The sequence below is a fragment of the Acyrthosiphon pisum genome, chromosome A1 (assembly GCF_005508785.2).
Source record: "Acyrthosiphon pisum isolate AL4f chromosome A1, pea_aphid_22Mar2018_4r6ur, whole genome shotgun sequence".
Taxonomy (NCBI): domain Eukaryota; kingdom Metazoa; phylum Arthropoda; class Insecta; order Hemiptera; family Aphididae; genus Acyrthosiphon; species Acyrthosiphon pisum.
In genome coordinates, this window is record NC_042494.1 from 50,225,695 (window position 1) to 50,242,022 (window position 16,328).

Consider the following 16,328-nt stretch of genomic DNA (forward strand, 5'->3'; position numbering starts at 1 on the left):
TAATCAAAAACGATTACAATAGTATTGCAGATGGACCAAACACTTATTTGAATATTATAAATATATTATGATAGGTAGGTGTGGGTAGGTTTTAGTTTTTAACCTAAAGTTTTAAACATATTACTAATATTATATTATATTATAATATTTCACAATAAAGACGAAGAATAATAAAAAAACTTATAATGAATAGAATGGGGATTGTGGAATAGTAAAGTAGACGGGAAATTTTCCACGAATCACAGTCTCGCGAATCCATCGTATAATACTATAATATTATCCTTCTCAGTTCTCATAACTCAATAATTGGAACGAATTTCTAGCAATGTTTTCCTTGACCCACAGGTCGCACTCAGTGTTGGATCGAAATGTCGCCTTGGCAATGGAAACTGTACATAAGCATAGTGGCGACGACGGTGTTCGTCGTGCCGGCAATAGTCATCAGCGGATGTTACGCCATTATCGTGTACACGATTTGGTCCAAAAGCAAACTCCTGTCACCGGCCAAAAATAACACGCTACAACGCGGCACCAAAAGTGAATTATTATAATTTATTATTGATTGTGATATAGGAAGTAAACCTGTAGTACTAACCTAGCCTAACCTAAGCGATACATGCGTATAGTAATCGCGGTTCGCGGGCGCAAATAGATTATGTAGTATGTTGCAAAGGAATTGTGATGGGGAATGCTGTACGGGAAAGTACTCTGGAAATAAGTTGGTATACTAAGTATGAGTCTTATACTTTCCTCCCCCCAAAATGTTTTAACACCCTATTCACTGTTGTGGTTTTTGTTTTGTCTTATTTTGTTGTACCTATACTATTATATGGATTCAATTAATAGTGACCTATCCAAAATATTTGTACTCCTAAAAATATAGATCTAATTGCGCCTGACTTGAACAGTACCTAGTTTACATGGTTATTGGTTAGTTACCATTCAGTTACAGTATAGTATACATCATACAGTAACAGACAATAGTATACAGCTTATTTAATACTATATTATAAATACATAGTATATACTCGTATGTATTTACACTTACACATGTATACACACACACACACACACACACACGACACACATGACACACATGACACACACGACACATATGACACACAATACACGTGCTTTTATAGTTGTATGCTGTATGGAATGAATGATAACTAAGATGATTATACTAGTCTTTTTGGTCAGATTCTCTATTTAAAAAATATATTTTTACATTTGGTTTACCTGTAGCATAAAAAATCTAACATTTATATGTATGTATATATTTTTTATTTGTTAACCTGTGGCAACTTAGGCCATTGGGTGGTTTTTACCTGTGTGGGAGGGTACTGTAGGTGTAACACGTGTGTTTGTTAGTTTAACAGATTTTTTTAGTGGGCACCCGTCATCAGGGGCGGATCTAGGGAAGGGGGGGGGTCAGGAGGTCAGGACCCACAGTTAATATTTGCTGTTAAATTGGCCTCTTTTCAGATCTTGGATAGTTGGACACTTGGACCCTCGAATAAACACACATACAGTATAAATTATTTTTTTGTTTTATATACCTAGTACAAAAGTATAGATTTTTAATCTAATATTCATAAGTGGCCCCTTGAAATGTCCTGACCCACAGTTTCCTAACTCTGGATCCACCCCTGTCTGCCATGCCTGGGTGGGGGATGGTGGCATTTCTCTTCGGACGCCGTGACCTGCCCGAAGAAAAAGGGCCCCTTCAGCCGAGGTTTTCAACCTGCGCCGGTGTGCGTCGCAAAAGACGCCTTAGTCCGCTCGGCCACTCCGTCCCCCATTTATATTTTATATAAGTACTTACACAATTCTATTTTTTTACAATATTTTCTAATGGTAATTTTTAGGTTGTTTATTATTTTTTTTATTTATGATCGAATTTTATAGATTTATTGTATATTTTAATAAAATACAAAAATTTGAAAAAATATATTTATATGTGTTAGATTTAGGTAGGTACCTACTTTAAATTAACAAATAATAAACAATTAAACATAATGGTTAATAATTAATTTAACTTATATAAAAAATATCAAATTTGAACAAACAGTAAGTACCTACCTGTTTTATACATAACATAATTCATTTTAAAAAAACTTTAAAAATCACCATTATAAATATTGTAAAAATGAATATGTTAGTTAATGAAAATAAAGTACCTATTATACATGCGGTATTTCAAAGTTCAGACTATTTAGAAATTTAAAAGCATTTTTTTTTTTAATATGGATACGATAAACCAATAAAAATTAATTATAAACTTAAATGGATCATCACGACGTTATAACACTACAATAACGAGTGCAACAGTAACTCGGGTTGTATTTATAACAATATAATATAATAATGTCGATTTGGGACGTTAACCACCCGTTACAGAGCCCGAAGAGCACGACATCAGGAGGTCTAGTTCACGGGGCATCATACCGAAAGCGAAAATCAAGACCGTAAAAATGACATTCGTTATTGTGTTTGGTCAGTATACATCATACTACTTACAATATATACATCTATTATTATTGTTATTATTGTTATTATTTTTTGTCTTACACGCGTATAAATAAATGCGGTAGTCATATTATTCACTCGAATAATTATCCTACAATAATGTTGGTAGCCAATATGGTAGGTACCTACAATCTACATGGCGCCTACCTGCCGAATAAAAACACAATCGATACGATACAAATAGAGTGCAACCCTGTGTGTTTGTCACAGTCCATAATTTTGTTCCAACTGTTTTTTTCAAAACATTGTTCCATATCGGACGGCTATATTTATTCATTAATTATCTTAATACATACCTAAGTTTTTTATTTGTATTTACCGCATTGAGACAGATAATTTAACGCGATTTAAAAGATAAATTGAATACCTATAACTAAAACCAACATTCAATATATAATTATTTTAGTTTAAACGATTCTTGTACAGTTTAACTATAAGTAAATTTCAGTTTGTTATTATTTTAAATATCAAATATGTATTTTATATATTTTGCGATACCACGAAGAACATACTATTTAGAATTTCTGTATGATTTCTGGACAATTTGCAACAAAGACCGTTGCGACTTACCCCTGTAGGTTCCTACCGGCTTATTCCAATATAATATAAAGTACCTATAATATTAGACAAATGTTCGAATGCCTTATGAGAACAGGGTTGTAATTTTTCTTTCTTCCGTCGTCGGGAATTTCCGCGTGTATCCGTCTCAGTGGCCTCTATATAGTATCTTTAATCCTGGCTTGCCCGTCGCGCCCATCTTCTCAACCTGTGAAATAGGTCTATAAAAGTTGTGTTCGCGGTGCAGGCGACGATCGTATACCTATATATAAAACGCGAATGGTTTTTCTTTTCGCTGCCGTTTTTCCAGTGTTCATCCTGTGCTGGAGCCCGTACATAGTGTTCGACCTGCTACAAGTGTACGGCTACATACCGAAAACGCAATCGAGCGTGGCCCTAGCAACGTTCATACAGAGCCTGGCGCCGCTGAATTCCGCCGCCAACCCCATCATATACTGCTTGTTCTCCACTCACATTTGCAGATCTCTCAGGTACAGAGTATACCATGGTACATATACTTATTATTATCTACGTCTCCACGACGACGATAATAATAATAATACTATTGATATATCATGTCAACGATGCGCGAGACCCGAAGAAGGGGGAAGTAGTACTTAAGATTCCTGCTATTAACCGAAAAAATACGCAGAAAACTCGTAAATACTATACCAAAGGGCAAAGAAATGTATAATAATATAACTAAAAACATAATACTACTAACAGTGTAGGTACTATCGTATCAATATAATTTATAGGTACCTAATATTATATAGGCCGAGAAAACTTAACAATTTTTTAACACATAACTACAAAAGTAATATTGTAGGTATATATATATTAGGTACATAGAAATAAAAGTAGCAATGACCAAAGTTAATATACAAGTTAGGATATAAGTTAGGTAATAATATTTTATTATCTCGGGTTGCAATCATGTCAAAAGAAACATTTTTTTTTTTAAAGTACCTACCTAGCCACCTAGGTGATAAAATTAATTTTAGATAGTACCTAAGTATATTATATCTGGTGAATTGGTCACCAAATAGGTATACATTATACCTATATAGACATAACTTTTTAAAGTTACATATTATTACAAAAAAGTAAGTTAAAAAACAAAAATAGGTATACATCTAGTTATGACGTAGGTAACTTAACTTAAAATTAATTTTATACACAATACACTTCTTTAACCTTTATAAATAAAAAAAACCCAGAAAAATATTATATAACCTGCTATCTATACCAGTTTGGATCTTCTGCACTAGCGTTTTAAACAAAGCTTATAAGTAGGGCCAACAATTATATGCCCTAAAAATCTATAAAATATGTATGCAGTTATGCCCTAAAAATTGCTAAAATATGCCGTTAAAATATGCTCTAAAAAAAAATGTTACTGTAAAAAAATGATTAAATGATTAATTTTTTTATGTATTAGGTATACAATTTATACTATAATACAATATTATTATTTATTGCCAATGAATAATGATTTACAAAAATGTGATATTAAAAAATTAAAATTGATACGACTAGTGTTGGAAGTTCTCACTTTCGGCATTTTAAAACCGTCGATTTAATAACGCACCGCACAAGTATAAAGAGCGACTGACGACTGTAATAGATGCGATAAAATATAATATTATATTTATCTCTATGCGATACTGTCACCGATCTACGGACATAATATAATTGTTGACCCTAATAATTAGCGATTAAGATTAGATTACCTCTTTTTATAAATGAGCTGAAATACCAATAATAAGGTAAATGAGTGAAACAAATTAATATTTGGTGATTCCCGAGTTTTTAAGATCTTAAATATACTCAAAAAATATACTAAATGCTAAAATATGCCCTAAAAATGCAAAAATATGCGAAATAAAATTTCGTATACAGCATCGTTAGGTTATAAAACAAATTTTGGTATAAACTAGCTATTTTTTTGACCAACCAATAAAAATATGCAAATGCATACAAGTGTTGGCCCAACTTATAAGTAAAATATTGAGCACACGATAGATGTAACTTTTATCATCGTAGGAAATAAAATTCCTCTCCGTACCTTGAAAAAACCATTAACACCACTGGAGCGACATGTGTGATAGCAGCATAGTTAGGTAATTTCGTAGGCACGAAATCGCGAAATCCGAAAACCACATCATCGTTAAGAAAATATATATTATCATATTATGGCTCCAATAACCAAAAGATTAAATACGACCAAAAATAAAAATCTAAATCTATTTTTTAAGTATACCTATAATATACGATAAAATACAGTCTGATAAAAACGTTCTCTATACATTATGGAATACAATAAATTTTATTATACCATAATATACCTACCTAATGCATAATAAACGAATATGCTCATCATACTTTTCGCTACGTTTCGTTTACTAACATCCACTGCACACATTCAACGACCCGATTTTTGCGATTTGGAATTGGAACGATTCCTATTTTTTCCTCGTTATAAAATATTATAAAGTAAAAAACACTGATCGTCTGTTTTTTTTAATTTTCGACAATCGTTTCACTACCGCACTGACTCTATATTCGAGATCCCTATTTACATACTTACATACTAGTACATACTATACCTACGGGCTACGATATTTTAACTTAAAAGCATACATAAATTAAGTGTATAAGCATTTTATATAAGTACTCATATACTTACCTATTTTTTTTTTTAAATGAAAATATCGAAAAATAAAAACCGACAAGAGAGCTCGATTATATTCATAATATTAAAACGTGAATAACTGTTAAGCGTTGTGTTCCTTAACTCCTTATGTTCTACAATAGGTAAATTCACTCCAATATATATAAAAAAAAAAAAAACATTAACTTTATTACACCGTGAACATTATATAGCTGCCGCGCCACATTCGTCTTAGATCACTACAACGTTTTTCAATATATTTTCAGGCAAGTGCCGCCGTTCAGATGGTTGTTGTGTTGCCGGAACGGAACACAAGAGCAACTGAGCTACACGGAAACACTAACATCGTCTAATCGACAGGTGAACACGTCTCTGCTGAGGAACGCCACCGTGCACGTGCACTCGGTGGTCAGGGCTCCTGTGTTAGACCGCATGGGCATATCCACAGAGAAGAACAGCTACGCCGATTCGCTGCTTTAAGAAGGCCGGCACTCCATGCACCCCACGACGTATTACTATTATTATTATTATAATGATTGATAATATTATATTATATGAGTACATTATAAGAACATATTATTATTATTATTAATATTCTGTCCCCCGTCCCTTTGTGCAACCGCGTTATTATTATATAAACTATACAGCCATTATAATATTATAATATACATTTCTATAATTATTAAAACATTATTACATTATTATTATTACTACAATAATTACTATTACTACCTATTATTATTATTACTATTATAAATATTAATTATAACTATACGACCATAAACGTTAAGTTATATTCTGTCGACTGACTTCGTCCCTAAAAATACAATATTATTATGTGTACAAACCTTCGATATATATAATTATTAATATTATGTATTCCTTAATGTTGCCTGGATTCCTATTCGTACTTACGTCTTTAATCAATATTATGTAAATACTTTTTGTTTTAAAGCATCGTTAATAAAATACAATAGCTTAATAACCACTTAATATGTATTTGTCTATTACAATAACAAAACAAAAAAACATAAAATAATTTCTACATTATAATAACTATAGTAAGCCCTGGTGTTTTGATGTCCAACCTTCTTTGATTTTTATATTTTAAGTAAGTACCTTATACAGCTAGAACACAACAGCACTTTCAAGGTGCTGCTTCCCCTGATATATTTATGTTTAAACAGAAAACAATTCAATTTTGAAACTGAACTAAATACACTTAAGCACTGATGTATTCAGATGGATTTTAGTGGGTGTCAGCGACCGGCAAATATGGCTTATTTGTAATGTGTTTGGTGACGTTCAGTCATTTCACATCAGTTCCACTTTTCTTAGCTTTGATAATACCTTTCAGTTCGTTCAGTCTTTCTTCTGTATTATCATAGTTATATCTGCATGCAATCCTGTTAACAATTTATCAATAAGTATACAGTATATCAATAAGTTACAGCACCAGGTTTAATTTGTATACACTAAGTAATATCTTATAGGAAATAAATTAATAAATACAAAACTGTAAGGATACATAGTTTATTGGCATAAATTTATTTTCTCTCGATAACATTATTTAAGCTATTTTTTGATGACATAAAAGTATTAATTTGTGTCAACAACAATGTTTTGTTATCATTTATTTTGAAAAAATGCCAAATAGTGAAAAAGAAGAATACTTCAAAATTAAATAAGATGTTAAGTACTGTGTAAATTAATATTTTAGAAAAAGATTTGCTATGAATTTCTGACATTTTTTAGATGGTAGGGCAATGAAGTTTCTACTGTCCCCATCACAGAAATAATAATGAAATCATTGAAACTTGTACTTATATATATGTTATATATATATATATATATATGAACATAAATCACATGGTTATTGGTTATACATTTATAATATTTACTGTATGGTTTTCAATAAATATGTTAATACATTTATATATTTTCTAAAAAGATTATATTATTTTGATTGGAGCAATTTTTAAATTTAAATTATAAAACATACATAAGCAGTATTCAGTATATATATAATATATATAGTGAAACACAAACTTACAAACAATAAACTAATAAAAGAAAATTCAGATACGAGTTCAATTTGAAACCACAATGGTTATTGTATGAATACTCGAATATTCCAAACTTGTTGCATGACAAAGATGGGAATCGAGAGGTGGCTGCCTCTTAAGTTTTTTAAGAGGTGGTGGGTGTAATATTAGACTAACTGCTAAGAGTCTAAGACTGCTATATTTTTAAGAATATATAAGTTTTTATACATAATTATATTATGTTTACTACTACATGCGTAAATACTATTGTCAGACATTATTATTGTGTACTTATATCATAAAATATTTATTTATACATTTGATAAACAATTAATACTCATGATATAATATATAGATATGCTTACCAATAAACAGAAGATATCGTAACAAAAGAACCAAAACCGAAGTGTGTAGATCTTAATGTTCTACTTGTACACAAAAAATAGCCGATTCCCATAGTAAATCCTCCGACTATGCCATACAAGAAACTGTTCCGAAAGCACGGAATTTTTGAGACATCTTTACCCAAAAACATCAAAGGCTAAAAAAATATAATAGATATAACTATAAGATTATATAATAGGTATAAGGTTTTAAAAATTATTGACTACGTACTAAGATAAACAACATAGAAAGGTAAATTTTAGTCTGTTGTTTGTGCCACTAACCCGTTAAAGGCTTATAATAACAATTTGAAAAATGAAAGTCACAATTTTCTCAAACAACAATAATTATTATTTACTCATTACAAATCAATATAGGTACATAAATTGAAATGTTGCACTTTTACCTTATGATCTTCATCACTCGAAATCGACGCCATCGGTTATTTGATTTAATATCTTATGGTGCTCTCAAACTGTATATTTTAGTTTGTTACCTAAATATTAAGAATATAATAAATAATACTAAATACTAAATACTACTTTTGCTATTGCACATTTGCAGTTTTCACCTTAAATCATGCCGGCAATCAACACCGGTCGTGGGCAGTGATACACCACATGTAGTAACTACTAACTAGTGAGTACTAAATACAGTATACACATATAGGTATATGTTACCACTTGCCATAAGACATAGCGATAGCACGACAGTATGATTAAAGAAATAAAAAAATAAAAGAAATTTATTACTTAATAGTAGTCGGTAGTTTGTTGTAGAGGTTTAATATTATAATCATAGAACAATAATAAAATAGATTTCTTTGATCATGTGAAACTAAAAAGTGAAAATTATTATTACGTTATCACATAATAATATTACAGATGATTACTGCTGTTATCTAGAGCCGTGATAATATTATCAATAATTTCGGTACAAATCTAGTATACGCCCCAGGCTCGTTTTTCAAATTTTTTTTTTAAAAATGTGTTTTAAAGCCCTGAATTTAAATGTGTTTGAAAAAATTGTCACACTTTTATTAGTTATTACGGAAATTATACCCAAATAAACGGAAAACAATTAATTTTTTAAAATATCATAGTATCCTCATAAAAAATAACAGAAAACTACTTTTTTTTCTATTACTTCTTTTTCTTCTACTATTTCTTTTTAAATGTGTGTTTTGGTTCGCTTAAGTTTTTGAAGCAATCACATTTAACCTATGGTACTAACTTTTTAAGGTATACCAAAAAAACTGGAAAACAATTGTTTTTTTTATTTTATTTTTTGTGCTAGCGAGTGACCCTGCACCGTTTCGAGGTGCACTAATAATTTGATCTTACCCTGTGACCTACTTTATGTGGTTTTGCACAAGTCGAGGGATATTTTCGATTTTTTTTATCCGAGCGCAGTGCAGTGAGCGAGTGGCAACGCTAGCAGATTATATGCTTTTTAACGACTATGTTTAATTCCTAGGCCTGCCCAAGGTGGTTTTACACAAAAATCGAGTCATATTTTCGATTTTTCTGTTAAAAAATGTAAAAAAAAAAATTTGATATAGGTAGCGCTACGCGTGGCAGTCAATTAGCGTTGCGCGCATGCTCATAAACGTAAAATCGCAAACGTTAGAAGGCTATAACTTCTAAAATAATAGTTTCCGGTAAAAAAATTTACACCATTGTTTTAAGCATGAAAAAGCAAGACGTTTGAAAAAAAAAATTTAAAAACGAGCTTGATCCTTAAACTAGATTTGTTCCAATTTAGTTAATATAGATTTGTGCAATAATGGTTTTATGTTGTACCTATTGAATTAACTGTACCTAGTACCTACTGGGTCCAGGATCGCTGTTTATTTTCTAAAATAAAATACCTAAATAATAATTAGTTTATCAAAAACTATATCAACATTTTATATCTCAGTGGTAGTTAATGACTAATGAATCTAAAATCATTAAGAATAAATAACTGATGACAGTCTGTTGTACCCACGATTATAAAGAACATGTTAAGCATCGCGCCCTGGCCCCTGTATCAGCGGTCAGAACTAGCTACGCTTCACGTAGATCATAAAACCGCCGAGCGCTGCTAGTCAGACGTGCTAGATTTGTATTATACTGCGATAATCCCAATTCCCAATAGAAAATAACGTTTTTACAGTCTTAATAGTCTTATACAAATGTAAAGTAGTTAATGTAAAGTAGTAATTCGTTATAACTTATACTTCCTAATGTTAAGTATTTTTATTCGAATACTATTTTAAATACTTTATGAAAAAATTATTCGAATACAAAATAAAAGTATTCTTTACATCACAGGGCCTAGGTTGTAAATCGTGCTCAGACACCCGAACATCTCAAATACTTATTTTTCTTAAGTTCTACATATCAGTAACGAGTTGCGACCGGGCAGTCGTGTACAAATCATATTGCCGACGTCTAACCTGTTCTTTATAATCGTGGTTGTACCTAACGACACTCAGTGCATGCAGATATGCAATCACAGTTGTATTTAACCGCTAACCGGCAGCGGTCGTATATAAATAAGACAAATTTAATTGTTGCGATTTTATTTCACTAATTTGTCGTGCAAGAAATAGGTCAATAGGTAATAGCTCCAACAAACTATAACGAATAGACAAATAATAGTACTGTACTACTGTTGAATAAATATACCAATATTACCTTTCAAAAAATGTTATCTTAAATCTTAAAAGGACGTCACGCCCGCATGTGTTGTCTTTATCTTACACACATACAACATAGATAAAAAGAGTTTTTGCAGTCATGAGTATAACTCGCTCAACTTTAGTTCTAGAGTAAAAATACCTATTATAAAATTGAATTGTGACAATATTTTTGAGGGCAAGTCATTGCGTTTTTTTTTCAAATATAAATTTTGAAGTCAAAAGTGAAAAAAAAATGTTGTATATTTTTTTCCGTTTCTAAACGATATAATGAACGTTATTTGGGTATAATGGAAAAAACGCAACGACTTGTCCTCAGAATATTGTCGCAATTCTCTACATAACTCTTCATAACTCCATCCAATAGTTACATTATACTTGTGTAAAAATAAAAATATAATACTACCAAAGTATACAACATATTTTAGAGAACAAAAACCTTATAGGTAATTTATTTCGATAAAACACATTGACACAGACCTAAAGGATATTTTGAGGTAAGCAGTTGAATCCTCAGAATATAAAATTAAAATTTGTATAGTATAATTTTATTACAAATCAGGTAAATGGTTTGCAATAACAACAGTATATTATACACATAAACTGTAAAATTTATATTGTAATTGTTACATAAAAATGATCTAAATGGCAAAACTGACAGCATTAAAAAAAACAGTTTAGATTTTGATATAACATGCTTACATGTCATTAAAGATGCACTAGGTCATTCGGTTTTTGATGTTTTCTGTTTAACAAATAGTATTTACATAACTCTACTTAATTTATTCGCTGAAACACGAACAATAATGTTTACTTTTAAAGAATACAAAAAATGTTTACGAGGACAACTTGTGTGAATGGATTTAGTATCATTTATATAAATTATGTATTTTTGGCCAAAGTTTCAGCTTTAGCAACTACTTCTTCAATGGGTCCAACCATGTAGAACGCAATTTCGGGCAAATGATCGTAATCACCAGCTAAGATTTTTGAAAATCCCTATAATTGCAAGGAAAATTTAAATAATTAAATAACTAATTAAAAACCATAAACTATAAATTATTTTATTTACTTTGATTGTTTCTTCAAGAGGAACCAATTTTCCAGGATGTCCAGTAAAGACCTCAGCTACTTGGAAAGGTTGGGACAAGAACCTCTGGATTTTCCTAGCCCTGGCAACTGTCAATTTGTCTTCTTCCGAGAGTTCATCCATACCCAAGATAGCAATGATATCTTGTAGTGATTTGTAGTCTTGTAATATTTTCTGTACTCCACGAGCAACGTTGTAATGTTCATCCCCAATAACGTTGGGGTCCATAATACGGGATGTGGAATCCAATGGATCTACAGCTGGGTAGATACCCAACTCAGCGATAGCACGAGACAATACAGTGGTGGCATCTAAATGGGCAAAAGTTGTAGCTGGAGCAGGATCAGTTAAATCGTCAGCAGGTACGTAGATAGCCTATAAAAAACATTATTTGTGATTTATTATTTTTATTTATCACAATTTAAAAAAAAAAAAGGTTCTAATAAAATATGTTCTAAACTATTTACCTGTACTGAGGTAATGGATCCTTTGCTGGTTGTGGTAATTCTCTCCTGCATAGTACCCATGTCAGTGGCCAAAGTTGGTTGATAACCTACAGCAGATGGGATACGACCCAACAAAGCAGATACTTCAGAACCAGCTTGGGTGAAACGGAAAATATTGTCAATGAAAAGCAATACATCTTGTCCTTCTTGATCTCTGAAGTATTCAGCAACGGTAAGACCAGTAAGAGCAACACGGGCACGAGCGCCGGGAGGTTCATTCATCTGACCATATACCAACGCTACCTAAAATAAAACAATCATTATAATAATTGTCTAACCTATTAAATCTTGATTATAAAAATAATATACCTTTGAGGTTTTGTCCTTGAGGGAAATTACACCAGATTCAATCATTTCATGGTACAAGTCATTACCTTCACGTGTTCTTTCTCCTACACCAGCGAATACTGAGTAACCACCATGAGCCTTAGCAACGTTGTTGATCAGTTCCATAATCAATACAGTTTTTCCTACTCCGGCACCTCCGAACAAACCTAAGTACACAGACATATTTATAAATATAAACTTCAATGGGCAACTTATTCAATTATTACCAATTTTTCCTCCCTTTACGTAAGGGGCCAATAAATCTACAACTTTGATTCCAGTGACCAAAATTTCTTGTTCAACACTCATTTCAACAAAAGGAGGTGCTTCAGCGTGAATGGGTGCAGTCTTATCAGTGTCAATGGGGCCTCTCTCATCAATTGGTTCACCTTAAAAATATATGATTATTTAAATGGTAAGAATGTTATATTTTTAAATTAATATCGAATAGAAAATAAATATTTACCAATGACATTAATGATGCGACCTAAAGTTTCAGCACCAACTGGAATTCTGATTGGGGATCCACAGTCAAGTACTTCTTGTCCTCTGACAAGACCTTCAGTACCATCCATAGCAATAGTTCTGACAGTATTTTCACCTATAATAGAATAAATAGCAAGGTTGAAAGTGTTTTTTAGTATTCAATGATGATTACAAAATATAATTACCCAAATGCTGGGCAACTTCAAGCACAAGACGTGGAGACCTGTTTTGTACTTCAAGAGCATTGAGGATGGGGGGTAGTTCTTCGTCGAATTGCACATCAACAACGGCACCAATAACAGCAACAATACGTCCTTGTGATGTACCAGCCATTGGCTTGGCAGCAGCTTTGTTGTTGGCTAAATTTAATAAAACATATTTATCCATGAGTTTCAAAACAAAATAACCTACATTTTGTTCAATAAATGTATAGGTAAGTAATGAAAGTTTGAAATATTGTAAAATATATAATGGGTGGGAAGTATTTTTAAAAAAGATTGTTAATATGTTTCTAGAAGATGCAAATCTTATTTGCCATATTATTCACATTTATCATAAATTTATTAGTTCATGGATTTATTGAAATAAATTTTTCTATGTACTTTATTCTTAATAATGTTCATGGATTTATTGAAATAAATTTTTCTATGTACTTTATTCTTAATAATGTGTTTTATTTAATTCTTTTTTATATTATATATTTTTACCATAACTGACGTTGCCATAATTTTTGTGTGCAATATCCGTGTTATATTCCAGTTATATAAAAAAAATCTTTTAAATTACAAAAATGTGTGAAATCGGGTAGATTAAAAGATATATTGTGCAGAATCGTGTGTTACCCAGTTGTACATGGAAATTTATTATAAAGAAATTATTATTTATAACAATAGTTAAGGACTACTAAAAAAAAAAATTACATTCAGGTAGTTTATTTTAACTATGATTTTAGCATTTTACTACAAAAGACAGCATATAAAACTTTAAAATATATGAATATACAGATACTATATTTATTTGTTAATAGTTATTTATCTATATAAGTATATAAAAATATGTCGATTGATAATAGGTGTTAAATTATACGAAGAATACTTTATCTGATACTACAAATAGGTATAAATCTACAAAATGAGTCTTTGAACATCGTAGTAATCAAGGATCGGTTAAGTTGTACACCACTTTTATAGGACAATTATGCAATACTTTTGCAACATAGATGGATTAATTGGGACGAGATAGGTCACAGGAACGACGAAAATCATAAGGTCATTAGATACTTATAACTAAACGGTTTTCAAAGGAAAACCATCCAAGGTCAAAAAAAGGTCATTTGTCGAGTTTTAAGGAAACAGGATTTTCTCGTGAAAAACGTGACGGTCACTTAACGAAACAGTTTTTCTTCAACGACTTCTATCCAAAGTACAGCAGAATCGATGATAGGTATAACCCCAAAACGTTAAAGGAGGCGGCGGCGGCGGCCGGTGGGGTCATTACGGCGAACGATGGACCTAGGTAGACACCGAAAACCGAGACCGCCTCGGTCGCGTTGACCCAGTAACAGCGTAAAACCGACAGAAATTTTCCGACTATAAACCGAAAAAATCGACAAGTCGGCTGTATTCCCCCCAGGGGCAGGCCAGCAAGATAAGAGAAAACGCCGCGCGAGACACGACGTCATACTCACAATTGGAAGAGGTGGCGACCATGGCTTTTGGTAGCTCATTTTGCACGATTTTCGGCGTGAGGTTGCTCTTGCCGGCCTTCAGGGCCCCAATGGCCGCCCTGGACAACGCGTTCAACATAATTTGGCTGCGGCGACGGTGGAAAAATTTATATTGCACGGAAACGAGTTGAGCGAACGGCCGAGGTGAAATGTGTCGTGAACAAGACAAGTCGCTGCGGGTAAGACCGGACAAAATGGACGACCTACGCCTATGCGGCCCGTGTCCCCCGCGCATCCGTCCCGATGACGGGCGCAGTGTGTTCACCTCTGCGGTACGAGCGCCGTCAGCTGTCCGCGGTAGAACATGTGTTTTCCCCCGGTCACCGGACCGCCGGTAACACTGTATCTGAGTAAAAAATTGGCGGCAACGACCGAATACGATGGGAGAATATTAACATATTTGGAAATAAATATTGTTGCCTCGTTAGTTTTTGATTTTGGTTTCTGTTCTTGAAATTACCGAAAAAAACGTATTACAGCTGTAATATAATATGGTTTATAAAACATTACACAAAATTGGCACAGAATTGAGAAAACACTATTATCATCATTATATTTTTAGATTCTGAGCGGAACGAGAGATCTAGTCTGTAGTTTACAATGGTGTTTATTTTTTTTTTTATCTTGTATACAATATATTTCTACCAGCAGGAGTGCTTCGATCTCAACATACCTACAGTATCTTATCTTTTTAGCAAATTGAATCAAGATGGTACCTTAGAGAGGTCATTTTTCGATTTTCTCAATATTTATTTAATGTCTTGGGAAAAACCACCGACAAATTACAAAAAACCGCTAAAAATGGGATTTTAATTTCTAATTACGCTTTCTTTAACACCATAGAAACGAATAAAAATAAAAACTTTAGTTATTTTGGTGTAATTTATAATATTAATTCAACTTACAGGCTATAATAAAATACAATTACAATATAAAATATCCAGACTGACAAACCGTCTCCGCTCAGTCGTTTTTCGTATACAATGATTTGATATCACTGAGTTCGAATTCAATACAATCCATTAATTATTATACAGTGACCCACTTCTAACCTACTGTACAGCAGAGCGACATCCACTTACCCGCTTTTTTTCAATTTTAATTACATTATTATTTTTACATCACAAAATGCCATAAGGTTAATAATACTAGTTAGTATGTTTAAAGATAGTCGAGTCTGTATAAGCGAATAAACAACACAAATTGTATTTCTTAATATATCTGTAATATGTCTGTATATACATACTAAATTATGTTTCTAACGAATAAGCAAATTATTAGTCTTTGGTAACTAAGCTGGCCAATTTTTTTTGTTTTTCT

The 16,328-nt window shown here is 32.0% G+C and overlaps 3 protein-coding genes across 3 annotated transcripts; 1 reads left to right on the forward strand and 2 right to left on the reverse strand.

Annotated features, from left to right (window-relative positions):
- The first annotated feature begins 260 nt into the window (after positions 1 to 260).
- Positions 261 to 6,754, forward strand: LOC100168813 (cardioacceleratory peptide receptor). Its single transcript, XM_029487224.1, has 4 exons — positions 261 to 537; positions 2,401 to 2,496; positions 3,398 to 3,578; positions 6,028 to 6,754. The coding sequence occupies exons 1-4, from the start codon at positions 369 to 371 to the stop codon at positions 6,239 to 6,241; spliced, it is 660 nt and encodes a 219-aa protein (XP_029343084.1). The 5' UTR covers positions 261 to 368; the 3' UTR covers positions 6,242 to 6,754.
- LOC100572583 (cytochrome c oxidase assembly protein COX20, mitochondrial) lies at positions 6,748 to 9,011 on the reverse strand. Its single transcript, XM_003240456.4, has 4 exons — positions 8,762 to 9,011; positions 8,597 to 8,686; positions 8,172 to 8,347; positions 6,748 to 7,167 (listed from the first exon to the last, which is right to left on the reverse strand). Exons 2-4 carry the CDS (start codon positions 8,627 to 8,629, stop codon positions 7,071 to 7,073), a joined length of 306 nt encoding a protein of 101 aa, XP_003240504.1. The 5' UTR covers positions 8,630 to 8,686; positions 8,762 to 9,011; the 3' UTR covers positions 6,748 to 7,070.
- A 2,284-nt stretch (positions 9,012 to 11,295) lies between these two features.
- Atpsyn-beta (ATP synthase-beta) lies at positions 11,296 to 15,215 on the reverse strand. The gene is given in 8 exon segments (NM_001126173.2): positions 11,296 to 11,872; positions 11,946 to 12,338; positions 12,431 to 12,712; positions 12,779 to 12,963; positions 13,024 to 13,185; positions 13,263 to 13,397; positions 13,468 to 13,641; positions 14,970 to 15,215. Coding segments are annotated over 8 exon segments (1,566 nt in total). The 5' UTR covers positions 15,088 to 15,215; the 3' UTR covers positions 11,296 to 11,755.
- Positions 15,216 to 16,328: the final 1,113 nt, after the last annotated feature.

What these genes read in the sequence shown, in the direction of transcription:
- LOC100168813 (XM_029487224.1), top strand. Translation starts at nt 369, where the DNA reads ATGTCGCCTTGGCAATGGAAACTGTACATAAGCATAGTGGCGACGACG. An exon ending in GCTACAACGCGGCACCAAAA is followed by an intron (nt 538 to 2,400) that starts GTGAATTATTAT and finishes CACCCGTTACAG; the next exon opens with AGCCCGAAGAGCACGACATC. An exon ending in CACATTTGCAGATCTCTCAG is followed by an intron (nt 3,579 to 6,027) that starts GTACAGAGTATA and finishes ATATATTTTCAG; the next exon opens with GCAAGTGCCGCCGTTCAGAT.
- LOC100572583 (XM_003240456.4), bottom strand. Translation starts at nt 8,629, where the DNA reads ATGGCGTCGATTTCGAGTGATGAAGATCATAAG. An exon ending in CGAGTGATGAAGATCATAAG is followed by an intron (nt 8,348 to 8,596) that starts GTAAAAGTGCAA and finishes ATATTTTTTTAG; the next exon opens with CCTTTGATGTTTTTGGGTAA. An exon ending in ACGATATCTTCTGTTTATTG is followed by an intron (nt 7,168 to 8,171) that starts GTAAGCATATCT and finishes AATTGTTAACAG; the next exon opens with GATTGCATGCAGATATAACT.